Raw genomic sequence first — 13,534 nt, forward strand, 5'->3', positions numbered from 1 at the left:
AAAGGAGAAAATTAAGAAGAACAGATTACCTGTGTTACGATTGGCGATCTATCATATATATTATACGTTAATAAAGTTATATAGTGATAAAAATAGGGTCACCTTAGATCGTAATTGAGCTCATACGTATACAAATTGAAGACTCGTACATAATTCGTGAATATTGAAATCATGAACAAACAATAAAATATAGAATAGGTACATGCCGAAGATTTTCATTAATAGCACTACATATTAATTACTTTGTTACCTACTACCCTTATAGTTCCAACAATTATCAACAACAATTATCAAATACCTAATATTGTTAATATTGTTTTACTTACAGGAATCTATGGTTCTGCGCCATCATAATGAAGCTGAAAGCCTGCATGCAGTTCAATTAATGGATTGGGAACTTGCACTTAAAAAATATGAACTCATTGATCTCGAGAGACAGCATAAAATTGATAGTGAACATGTTCCAATAGTTCATGTTAACGACGATTTCGATTTATTACCCGCTTGAACATAATATGTATGTTATTTCACAAAATAAAAAGTTCATCGCCATAGAGTGGTTGTTTTGTCTTCTGATTTAGGCAAAATTATATAGATATTGTAAGAGAGCTGAGGATATCTTCTACAAACTTTAGTTAATTTGTATTCCCAATATAGATAGCTTCATCCTTCGGCCCATGAATACCAAGCCTGTTTCTCTATTAATTTTTTTCAGTTATGATATAAATGAGAAATAAAAACAATTGTATTTTCTTAAAATACATACGTGGAAAAAATTTATGTGCTTAATTCACCTCTTTACAATCGATTCGAAACATGGCCTATATCAAGGCCTATATAAGGTCGGCCAGTAAGCGAATTCGTAGAGAAAACTTAAGTTTAACGTCAATTTTTTTTTTGCCGAGGCGAAAACTAATTGTTTCGCCTTTAAATGAAAAACACAGCCAAAACACAACACAATCTATAATTTGTAGGATAATTTACTTGAAAATCTTCTTTAAACTTTTGAAATAGTCAAGATGTGCTTCGCAAAGACAATATGTATAGGTTTCAAAATATGATTTGACAAGAAACTTTATACTCACCTGTGTTTACTGGCCGACCTTATATAGGCCTTGATTCGAAAGCTATGAATCAAGGTATATTCATAAGGTTAACAGACAGGCGTATTCATGTCTCAGCCTTCTCTCACTGTCAACATTTTAATCGCGAAATACCAACCAGAACAGGATAAAAACTAAAAATATCCTTCTGGAAAACGTAATTATAGTAATGTGCACATATGTATATTTTGGTTGGAATAAAAATATTTTTTGTTTATTTATTCTTCAAATATTAAATTTGACAGTCAACGCCTCCCTGTTAACCTTGTGAATAAACCTGCTATGAATCGAATAAGTGATTTTGACATTTTCGTTCTTATAACGTTCGTTATAGTGAAACCCATTTGGTGAGAAATTGTCTACTCTTACGTGTTCTTTCGATTATTCCGCACTGGAAGTGGCCACCACTTTCTGGTTTTTAAACTCCCAAGATACCACACCACCACCTCCAAGAAGAAAACAGAATCCAGATTGTGAGCCCAATTGGCATCGAAAAATCATTCTGAAACAGCTGAAGTTTCATTTCATTATTAGATATTTAAGTACGTGTATAGCTGCATTATAATTAGACCTCGGATTTTTGCATATTTTTTATGCTTTATCCGATTGGACTCAAATTTTGTATTTAGGCGTTTCATGCTTTAATTGATCGATATTTGGGGTCATGTCAAAAATATGCAAAAAATATGCAAAAAATATGCAAAATATATGCAAAAAATATGCAAAATATATGCAAAAAATATGCAAAATATGCAAAAAATATGCAAAATATGCAAAAAATATGCAAAATATGCAAAAATATGCAAAATATGCAAAAAATATGCAAAATATGCAAAAATATGCAAAATATGCAAAAAATATGCACGGTATGCTAGGTCGATAAATATATGCAAAAAATATACAAAATATGCATTGTCGATATGCAAAATATGCAAAAATATGCAAACATATGCAAAATATGCAAAAATATGCAAAATATGCAAAAATATGCAAAATATATGCAAAATATGCAAAAATATGCAAAATATGCAAAAATATGCAAACATATGCAAAATATGCAAAAATATGCAAAATATATGCAAACATATGCAAAATATGCAAACATATGCAAAATATGCAAAAATATGCAAAATATGCAAAAATATGCAAAATATGCAAAAATATGCAAAATATGCAAAATATATGCAAACATATGCAAAATATGCAAACATATGCAAAAATATGCAAAATATGCAAAAATATGCAAAAATATGCAAAATATGCAAAAATATGCAAAATATGCAAAATATATGCAAAATATGCAAACATATGCAAAAATATGCAAAAATATGCAAAAATATGCAAAATATGCAAACATATGCAAACATATGCAAAAATATGCAAAATATGCAAAAATATGCAAAATATGCAAAAATATGCAAAATATGCAAACATATGCAAAATATGCAAACATATGCAAAATATGCAAAAATATGCAAAATATGCAAACATATGCAAACATATGCAAAATATGCAAACATATGCAAAATATGCAAAAATATGCAAACATATGCAAAATATGCAAAAATATGCAAAATATATGCAAAATATGCAAAAATATGCAAAAAATATGCACGGTATGCTAGGTCGCAATATTAAAGATAGAACTTTGAAATTTTGCACATATATTATTATTACTCCTAGGATGTTTGGTATTGGAAATGGGATATATCGGTCCACGTTTTAGTATATCGCCATATAACGGTTATATATGTTTGCATGTTTTATACATATATTTAGCAAATTTTTCATAATGCCCCAAAAATCTAACAGTTGAACCATGAAACGCATACATACACAATTAGATTTCTATAGGTTTTTGCATATTTTGCCTATATTTTGCATATTTTATGCTTATATTTTGCATATTTATTGCATATCGACCTAGCATATTTTGCATATATTTTGCATATTTTTTGCATATTTTGCATATTTTTTGCATATTTTGCATATTTTTTGCATATTTTGCATATTTTTTGCATATCTCGTGCATATGCAAAATATGCAAATATGCAAAAAATTAAAAAATATGAACCCTTCAAATAATTCTAAATCCTTTGAAACGAATTTGTGTCCAATCAGAATTTCGATATCTTCATTATTAAAAAATATGCAAATATGCAAAATCCGAGGTCTAATTATAATGTTGTTTTCTCGGATTTGTAGAAAATTGCGACAACATATTAACAAGCCTACTATGCAGTGATATGTACAATAAATATCTAATTAGTTCTTGATATAGCATTTCGTCAACTGTTTCATTTTCTCCTACAATTTGTGGTTCTTTTTCTAATTTCATATTCAGCATGACTTGATGACAAAGCTTCTTTAATTGACATATCAATCGAATATGGTTGATGAAAAAAGTATGGATCCAACTTTTTTCATCAACCATATTCGATTGATATGTGCCGCGAGTTCACTCATAGGTTAGATTAGGGATGTACGGCTGTTATAACAGCCGTATAGGTATACCAATAAAGAGAAGAAAAAAAAAAAATAGTGGAAGAGTAGAGAGAGAAATAGTGAGAAAGGGGAAGCGGAAGAGACATTATTTTAGCCAAGTCAATTTTTTGAGAAAGCCTAGAATTTGTTTAGGGTCTATTTTGGAGAAGAAGACTAGATTATCAATTTCATAGCATCCAAACTGTTTATGTCTTCTGCTGATTAGCGATGGACATTTGCCTCACATAGACGACAGTAATCCTCTCCACTGGGGTCCCACTTAGAAGTGAGAGATCTAACTTTGCAGTGACCAGCAATGATCCCCACAACGATTTTGATCTCCCTCTTGCTGTGATCCAGCAGCGAAGACGTTCTTTTACGAGAGAATTCTGGCCAGATAGATTTAGAGATTCTGCAAGCAGGTTCCCTCAGCCATCTGTTGCCGACTACCTCGCAATGGAACGCGCGGATTCTGCCAATGAAATAGATCTCTCAATCAGAAGACTGGACGACTGTGACCCCCCTCGAGCAAGCTCGTCGGCTATTTCATTCCCTTCAATATCATTATGCCCTGGAACCCAGCATAGCCCAACTATCTGTCGTATATCATTCAGAGCGGTCTTACAATCATGAACTGCTTTCGAGTTTATAGTATGCGACTTCACCGCTTTCAGGGCCGCCTGACTATCTACGTAGATAGTCACCGGTCCCGTAATGTCGGTATTAAGTGCTTTTACTATCTCGGCCGCTTTCGTGATTGCAAGAATCTCTGCTTGAAAAACGCTACAATCATTGTTGAGTTTATATGAGTTCTGTATACCTAATTCCCTGCAGTAGACGCCTGCGCCAGTGCCTTCCTCCATCTTGGACCCGTCTGTGAAGATTGACAGACCTGGTAGAGGTAGGATTGCCTGCTAGGAAATTCAACTTTTATGTCATTAAAGTCCCTATGAGGGGGAATATAATCACTGTTATGACTATCCCCCCTAAAAAGGCCATAACCTGGCGTTATGTTTAGGATGCTGGCATGACCATAGTTCAGCGATTTCAAGGCATCTGTTTCCCGGAGTCTCAGGGCACACCTTGCCGCCTGGAATTTGATCAGAATATCCAAAGGTTGGAGATTCAAGATTGCATTCAAGGCTGCCTGTGGTGTGCTTCTTAGTGCTCCGGTGATCAGAATCGAAGCCGATCGCTGTACTAGGCTCAGTTTTGCCAGCAGCTTCTTTTTATTCACCCCCTGCCACCAGACAAGACATCCATAAGTAAGTATGGGTAAGACGATCGTCGTATACAGCCAGTGTATAATTCCGGGTCTCAATCCCCAACTCTTGCCTATGGAGTTCTTGCATGAATAGAGTGCCAGCAATCCCTTCTTGGAGCGTTCCTCGACATTCCTATTCCACAGTAACTTGCGGTCTAGGACAGTACCGAGATATTTAGCTTCATCAGAAAGGGTTAAAGTCACTCCACCAAGTGATGGCAGGCGGAAACTAGGAATTTTGTATTTCCTAGTGAAGAGCACCAATTCGGTTTCAGTGGGGTTTACACCAAGACCTTTGGTGCAAGCCCAATTTGACAGGGTTGAAAGCGCACCCTCCAGGATGTCTGATATTGTCGTTATAAACTTACCCCCAACCAACAAGACTACATCATCGGCATAGGCTACAACCTTTATCCTGAGATGTTTGAATTTCAAAAGTATCTCTTTTATCACCAGAAGTCACAAAAGGGGGGAAAGTACTCCTCCCTGAGGTGTGCCTCTGTTGACAGATTTCCACACGGAACTCTCTCCTAAGGATGAGTTGATAATTCTGCTTTCCAGCATTTTATCAATCCATTCCGTAAGGTGTGAGGGGATACCTATGTCTACAAGAGCAGAATGGATTGCCTCTAGCTTCACATTGTTGAAAGCTCCTACGATATCGAGGAATGCTGCCAACGTGTAGCCAGAGGACTCCATATTCTTCTCGATACATCCAACCACCTCATGCAGAGCTGTATCCACTGATCTGCCTTTGATGTAGGCATGCTGGGATTTACTAAGTTTATTACGGTCGATGGTATTTCTAATTTCTGAGTCTAGTAACCTTTCTAATAGCCTAGACAGACGACCGCCTTAATTTGAATTAACAGCCTTAATTCAAATTAACTTGTACATTATCCTCATTTTTAATGCACATATTCAAACTGAATTTATACTGAATTAACCAATTTCAATATGGCAATGCTGTCGAAAATCAATTAATTGTTGTCAAATTTGTTTACGTTTATAAAAATAAAAATTATAAATAAAGGCAAATTTCAACATTCTTTCAAATTGGGAGCTGTTTTGCAACATCCTAGCTGATATTCTTCCTTTATGCCATGTATATATTCTTAAAGATCCAATCCCGATAAAATATTGGAAACGAATGCCAACATCTTCAACATATACATACAGACAAACAATTGTTTTGAATCAAAAAAATTGTTTTGTAAATGCAGAAACTCTCGTCTGTCAGGGGTAAATATTAATTCAAATTAAGAATTTTTTAATGCAAATTAAGGCTGTCGTCTGTCTATGGTATAAAGTTTTTAATAGAAAAGAAGAAAGGCTAATCGGTCTATAGTCTTTAGGTAACGTATGACTCGGCTTCCCGGCTTTCGGGATGAAGGTCACGGTAACCTCTTTCCATATACTTGGTATGTACGACAGAAGTAAACAAGCCCTAAAAATGTCCTGCAGAAATGATATTACTCGTTCATCTGCGTGTTGCAGCATGGCCGGTATTATACCATCTGGACCAGGAGATTTATAGGGTTGAAAACTGTTTATCGCCCATATCAGTTTTGGGTATCTTATAGTGTCTTCTATCATCTTCTCCTCTTCCCTCGTCCGAACTGTAGGCCGATGCACACACTGCGCAGCTTCCCTATAGTCCTTACCACCAGGAAAGTGGGTTGATGATAGAAGATCGAGAGTCTCACTACCAGAGTTTGTCCACGTACCATCACTTCGCTTAATACTTCCTATGGATTTTGGATCCTTAGATAGTACTCTGCGGAATCTGGCCGCTTCGTTGACTCATTCGATCGACTCACTATAGCAGACCCAAGACTCACGTTTAGCTTTCTTGATTTCGCCTTTGTACCTATTGAATTGTCTTTTATAAACATCCCAATCTGTACTGAGCTTTGTCTTACTAGCTCTATTATAAGCTTTCCTTGCAGCCTTCCGCAAGGTTGCAAGGTCTTGTGACCACCATACCGGCTGAGATTTCTTCCCAGGGTATGTTAGAGGACAAGAAGCCTCATAGCTCTTTAGAAGAGTGGCCGTGACATTTTTCACAGCTAATTCAACATCCTCAGTCGTTTTGAGATCATTACGATCCCGAAAAGAGACTGCTGTTTTAGCTTTGAATTTGTCCCAGTTCGTCTTCCGAGGATTCCTATAGGGTTTCTGTTTAGCTCTCGAGGTAGGAATCTGGAAGGATATGAGTCTATGATCCGAAAAGGAACATTTCTCAGACACCTCCCAGTTTACGACCCCAGAGTCGTCCATATTTGTGAGGGTTATGTCGATGACTTCACCTCTCACCCTATTAACAAAAGTTGGTGTATTGCCTCTATTGCAAATTCTAAGATTATAGCTAAGAAAATGGACTCACCTCTTGTATTTGTGTTGCTGCTTCCCCAATGGAAGTGATGTGCGTTGGCGTCACATCCGATGATGATATCAAAACTCTACCCATCTCCTCCAATAGGCGGCATACCACAGTACCGGGTGGGTCAGGAGCCTCATAGGGAAGATAGACGGCAGAGACTATCAGTGGCTTCGTGGTACCTCTGTCTAGTCTTGCTGTCGTCATATCTCCATTGCTGAAATTAGAAAGAAGCATTAAATTTAACTCCTTTTTAGAAAGAATACACGTTCTCACCTTCTCTCCATTGGAGGTAGACAAAAGCGTGTATGTTGTGTCGCCCAGTCCAGTCACCTTGCCTTGTACAGGTAAGGTTCCTGAATGAACGCCACGTCGATGTTTGAGGAAGAGAGGGTGAGTAGCAGTTCAGCAGCTGCTGCTCTACAGTGATGCAGATTAATCTGAATCACGTTAAGCGCTTGCTGCTGACTGCTTATTGTTTTGGAGTTGTGAGGCGGAAACAAAGTTTCCCCATTTCATAAACAAGCTCACCCTTGTTCTTCCTCAAATAATCCTCTCCCGCAGAATCAGTAGCGAACTTCGCGACTACACCGCCGTTCCTTTCAAACGAGGCGAGGATTCTCCACCTCCTCGTCTGAAGGCCGTCGTTCTGCTTCTCCAATAACCTCAGTGTCTTCTCCAGCCCCTTGAAAGGTTTTGGGATAAACACCGAGGTTACCATACCGCTCGGTATCTCTCGGACCGCTACAGCTGCCAGACGACCACCATCCCACAGGGGGTCCAGGCTGTTGATTGTCTTCTTAAGAAAATCTGAAGTCTTCTTAGTGCGACAATCAACAACCTTTACCCCTTTGTAAGAGGAGGTCAGGCCAAACCGCAGGCTCTCTCGATCAACCTCGTCGGACAGGAAGAGGTCCTTCAGATAGCTGTCGACCAGCTCCCATCTATCCTCACTGATAAACCCGTCGGGGTCAGCTCGGTCGATGATCGCTACCCGCAGATCTTCCGGAACCTCTTTCGGATCAGCAGAGTCGCTTTGCTCCGTTGTAGGTGTCTGGGCTACCTGTTTCTAGACAGCGTGTTTGGTTTTCACCCCACAATCGCTGCTCTTGGCAGGTTTCTCCTTCGACGCTACCACTGAAGCAAAGGAAGCAGAGCTCTGTATGGCCGACGACTGCGTGGGCCTCTTTGCAGCAGGTTGTTGCTCCTCCGTGGACCTCATTCTCTTGACAGCCGTGGGCTGTGGCCGAGATTTGGCGCCCGGGGTAGCAGCTACTGCAGAGGTATGCCCAGCGACGCAGGCACCTGATTCACGTCCGCTACCTTCTGCTTGTCCACTAACGACTGCCCAATTGTCACCGCCTTGGCTGTCAGCTTTGGCAATTCGGCAGAAGGTGGATTGACAGAGGGCGGTTGTGCCTTGTCGGTCTTCTTGGAGGCCTTCTTACGGGCTCTCTTTCGGACCGATTTCGACAGTTCCCTGCCTTCTGTCTTTGTGGATTCTGATGTCTGAGACGTCTCAGTACTCAGTTTACCCTTAGGGGGTGCGGAGGGCTTAGACGTCTCAGGCATCAGCTTCCTGGATGTACCGGGGCCATCAGCAGGTTTCTCCTTCTTAGAAGGGACTACCGCTGTGGTCCTAGTACTGGGTCGGGGGATCCTATCAATCAAGAAGTCCCTCTCAATATCATGAGGATAGTTCCTAGAGAACTTCCTAATGAGTTTGGCGTTCCTCTTGATTAACAGGAACTCCTTCCCCGTGATGGAGTCGCTATCCTGTCCAAAGTATCGTTTGCAGAAATTTACTGCTCTCCGATACATTTTCTTGGCAGCGATCTCCTTAGCGTCAGCTTGCCTAGCAGATACTGGTTCCGATGAATCATCCATCTTAACGATGGGAGCCTCATCGGTGCCGGCATCTGTTTCGACAGCCAACTTCCTGAGAAGCCTCGCTAAGTCACTGCAGGCCGTTCACTCATAAGAACTATAAAAAAATAAGTTGAGGCGTCGGGTTAGTTGCCCACACTCAGAAACCCCCCTATGATGCAAAAGCTAAGAAAAATAAAACAAACCCCCCTAACGTTGACGCACTGTATTATTGTTGCCATGAAACGAGACATGGAATTGACAGCGGATTTATGGTTAACAGGAGAATAAAAGACCTCGTCTCTAGATTAACTCCAGTAAATGGGCGAATTGCTATAATCCATATAAAAGCGAAGTTATTCTACATCATGCTCCGACGGAAGACACAGATGAACAGACCAAAAACATATTTTACGAGCGCCCACGAAATAGCATATGACCGCTGTCCTGGCCATGACATTAAAATTCTGCTAGGAGATTTTAATACAAAAATCGGAAGGGAAAATATCTTTGATGAAAATATCTTTGATGCAGACATTACAAAAAGAACCTCTGAATATGCGGTCCAAGAAAACCCATCGGAACATATTTCACAGGCAGTCCATGTATTAAAGTACAGCTTTTTTTAAGACGTCCGCAATGGGGGTTTCAAGGTATTGGATTTCACTTTTAGACTTAATTGAACATTGATCTCACAATCGGAAGAGCCTATTTGAGTTGAACCAGATATAATGCTCGGACAAATCCCGTTTTTTGCAACTGTGTCATTTAACTGCCCAACATTCTGTAAATAACGGATGATAAAATTAATTAAAAAAAAAAATCATGAATTTGAATTAATTGGAAAAACGCCATAAAGTTCGCAGCAAATAGTCAAGATGAAGTCAGAATAGCAATCAATATATAACAGGGTTGGCAGCCGCTGGCCAACGTGAATCGGGTAGCTCCGACAGCAGGTTCTACGATACAGGTGGCGGGTTGTTTCTGCAGTTTGGTATAAACTGCTGCACAGTAAGCCTACTATGAGGCATCCACAATTGTTAAAACCATTGCTTCTTTGTGTAAAACCACCATACACAAAGAAGCAAAGTAAAACCACCATACACAAAGAAGCAATGGTTTTAACAATTGTGGATGCCTCATAGTAGGCTTACTGTGCAGCAGTTTATACCAAATTGCAGAAACAACCAGCCACCTGTATCGTAGAATCTGCTGTCGGAGCTACCCGATTCACGTTGGCCAGCGGCTGCCAACCCAGTTATATATTGATTGCTATTCTGACTTCATCTTGGCTAGGTGGTATACACCATATACCGTCATCTATTATTGGTTCTGGGGTATCCACTTCACTGCTACTATTTGATACCAAAAGGTTTTCAAAATGCTCCTTCCAGATCCTCAGCACGCTGTCTTAAAGTCGAAAAGGACCTATCGGAGCCCTTCAATACCGAACGAGGATTCAGACAAGGTGACAGTTTGTCGTTTAATCTTTTCAACATTCTGCTGTAAAAGGTCATACGAGACCCAAAGGTGAAAATAAATGACACGCTGTACACCAAACAACACATGTTACTCGCCTACGCCGATGGCATCGATATAATGGGCCGAAAATTGCGAGCGGTAACAACCACCTTTGAACAAATTGAAAAGGAGTCTGCCAAAGAGGGTCTGGCATTAAATGACGAGAAGACCATTCTGATGGTATCAGATGAGAATTACAACTTGGAGATAGTTAAAGATTTTATATACCTTGATACCGCCATAAATAAAACTAATGAAATCAGTTTTGAAATTCGGAGAAGGTTAGTGTTGGCCAACAGATGCTACTATGGATGGTCTTAGTAAGCAGTTTAGAAACAACTGCTAGACCAAACTCACACTCTACAAGACGCTGGTACTACCCGGGCTGTTATATGGATCTGAAGCATGGGGCAACCAGATGAATCTACGACCCGATATGTATTGACGCCGAAATTGCGTGCAAATAAAAGAATTAAAACACAAACTTTTTAGATTTAAATTAAAATAAAAGCAGTTGCTTTATTAAGGAAAATAGTTGAGTGGAAAATATAGAGTATGACAGATTACCTGTTGATTGGTAGGCCAACGAAAAAGGTAGGCCAATAAAGGAAGGTGGCGTCGGCGCTAATTCCATACTCGTTAGAATCTGCAATTTGACATTTCAATGTTGTAATATTAAGGAGTAGGCAGATTATAACGAATATGGAATTCAACGCGTTTTCAAACACAATAAATTAAACATTAGCGACCCCCTTGCAACATTATTAATGTTGTAACACTCAAGATTACTTAATCTATAGAATATAATTTATGAGTAGAAATATAGAGTAGGACAGTGCAGTGTGAGCAATTCATTATATTTTATTATTTTTTCCAAATTATTCAATAAATACAAAATTAAGTGTGGCATACTCCAGAAAGTACCCAACCAAACATAGTATAATCGGCTATCGGAAGGCCCGGCATCGCTTGCACCTGATTGGTGACGATTGTACTATACATTTCAGGACCAAATACTAAAGCCACGCGGCCTGGCCTAAAAAAGCATGGGTCTGCCATCAGTAGCCAAAGGAATGACTCTTGTTCGTTCAGGGATGGCTTCCAACGGGGTAACGACGTGTCGTAAATCCGTTACCCGAGCCATGACCGAGAGGTTTTGAGATGGGTCGTAGGTCGATGTCACCGAAATGCGACAGAAAGGGATCCCATCGAAATTGGATGTGGGAAGCCTCAGGTCAGACACCATTGAGGCACATATTAGGCTTTGCCTACCACAAGGATCCAATATTGCACGAATTGGAATGGAAGGGCCGACATGCTGAAGTCTTACGATAAGACTGGGGGATATGGTCGACACCTGTTGCAAGGGTAATGTCCCGAGTGAGTTACCAACAAATTTAGCAACATGGCGACTATCAACGGACGATGTTGAATCGGATCTCCATATCGGACCTGACATCGGACTGCGATACGGACGAGACCTTATGTTTTCACGAGAACGGACGGACATTTTAGTTACATGGCCGTTATCCGCCGAATCTTTGTGTAATAGTGTGTTGTGTCTACCTCCACACTTCAAACACACTTTTTGACTATGACAGTCATTGGCTTGATGCCATTTGGCCAGGCACTGCACACGCTGCCCGGTTTACGTTTATAATATGTATGCGAGCTTCAATGGACATCGCAAGAAAATCTCGGCACGTACCAATCGAGTGCCGGCGATTACAAACGCGACAACAATTTTTATTTAAATTCGAAGAGCCCGCAGATACGGACTCCGATCATGGAACAAAAAACGAGTCACCTACAGTTATGGGATCTTGCCTGGATACCGAACTTGTCTATGAAGAACCCGCAGTTACGGATTCCGTCTCGGACTCTGTTATTTTAACCGCAGCTATTGGACGAACCAACTCATCCCAAAGTTCCGAAGTCCATGGTACTATGAGAAAAAAAATATTTTAATGATTTTCTTCCTTCGACGAATGATCGGTCAGAATGACCAACTTGGATATAGGCCGCTTTACAATGCCGTTTGCATTACGAATATCTACACCCGGGTAAACATTTTCTACACGACCTAACTTCCATGAGGTCGGACGGAGATTCTCGTGCCGAACCACGACTAAATCGTCCTTTACAACATTTCTTTGTGGAAATTTCGACTTATACCTCATATGATACAAAACTGAGTTTCTAAGCAGATTCACGAGCGATATCGGTTGTCCAAAAATAAGAGGACCAAGCGGAGCAACTAAAGGAGCTTCTATCAAAAAAGATGACCGGGTGTTATAACTACAAATTCAACTGGACTATCCGACGTTGACAACCTCGACGAGCAATAAAACGATACAATGAAGTTAGCAGTGGACAACTCAAATTCTGCTTCCATATGAATAGCCTTAGTCGAAAAACAAATGAACACACAAACATATCATTTTGGAATTCTACAAGCTCGACCACTGTGCGGTATTCTGAGTGAAGGAGAAGTCGAACCTCCTCAAATTTCAACGACATAACTATTTATCGAGGTAAAAATATATACAACGGTATCGACCACAAGTTCGACGAATGAACCATAACAAATATGCAATTGCATGACTGCCTATTACAAAGGAGGAATATTTATCCATGATTTTTACGAATGAGAAGGAACAAAAGACAAATGAAAATGCACCGAACTCATTTCAATGTGTCTCCAGTCGAAGTAAATCTCGAATAGTCTAAGAGAATTATTAACAAGATCATGGATATTGGCCATGACAAAACAATAATAGAATCCGTCCCACAATAAACCTGACGAAATTCTACAACGATCTCTTTTCCAATAACTTTCAAAAGTTAAGAGGCTAAAACTGCAAAGTTCCAAACGAGGTAGTAAAAATGATTTAATAGCAGCTACTTTTGTATAAC

At 39.5% G+C, this 13,534-nt stretch overlaps 1 protein-coding gene across 1 annotated transcript in view; it reads left to right on the top strand.

The window, feature by feature from the left end:
* The window catches only part of LOC133323240 (uncharacterized), a 77,306-nt gene extending 76,798 nt beyond the window's left edge, over window positions 1-508 (top strand). Inside the window, exon 6 of the mRNA XM_061532196.1 lies at window positions 329-508. Coding sequence (XP_061388180.1) covers window positions 329-508 — 180 coding nt within the window. The remainder of the gene's footprint in view (window positions 1-328) is intronic.
* Window positions 509-13,534: the final 13,026 nt, after the last annotated feature.

This window comes from Musca vetustissima, unplaced genomic scaffold (assembly GCF_032173495.1).
Source record: "Musca vetustissima isolate MV318-11 ecotype Yass unplaced genomic scaffold, APGP_CSIRO_Mvet_v1 utg63975, whole genome shotgun sequence".
In the NCBI taxonomy this organism is placed as follows: Eukaryota; Metazoa; Arthropoda; class Insecta; order Diptera; family Muscidae; genus Musca; species Musca vetustissima.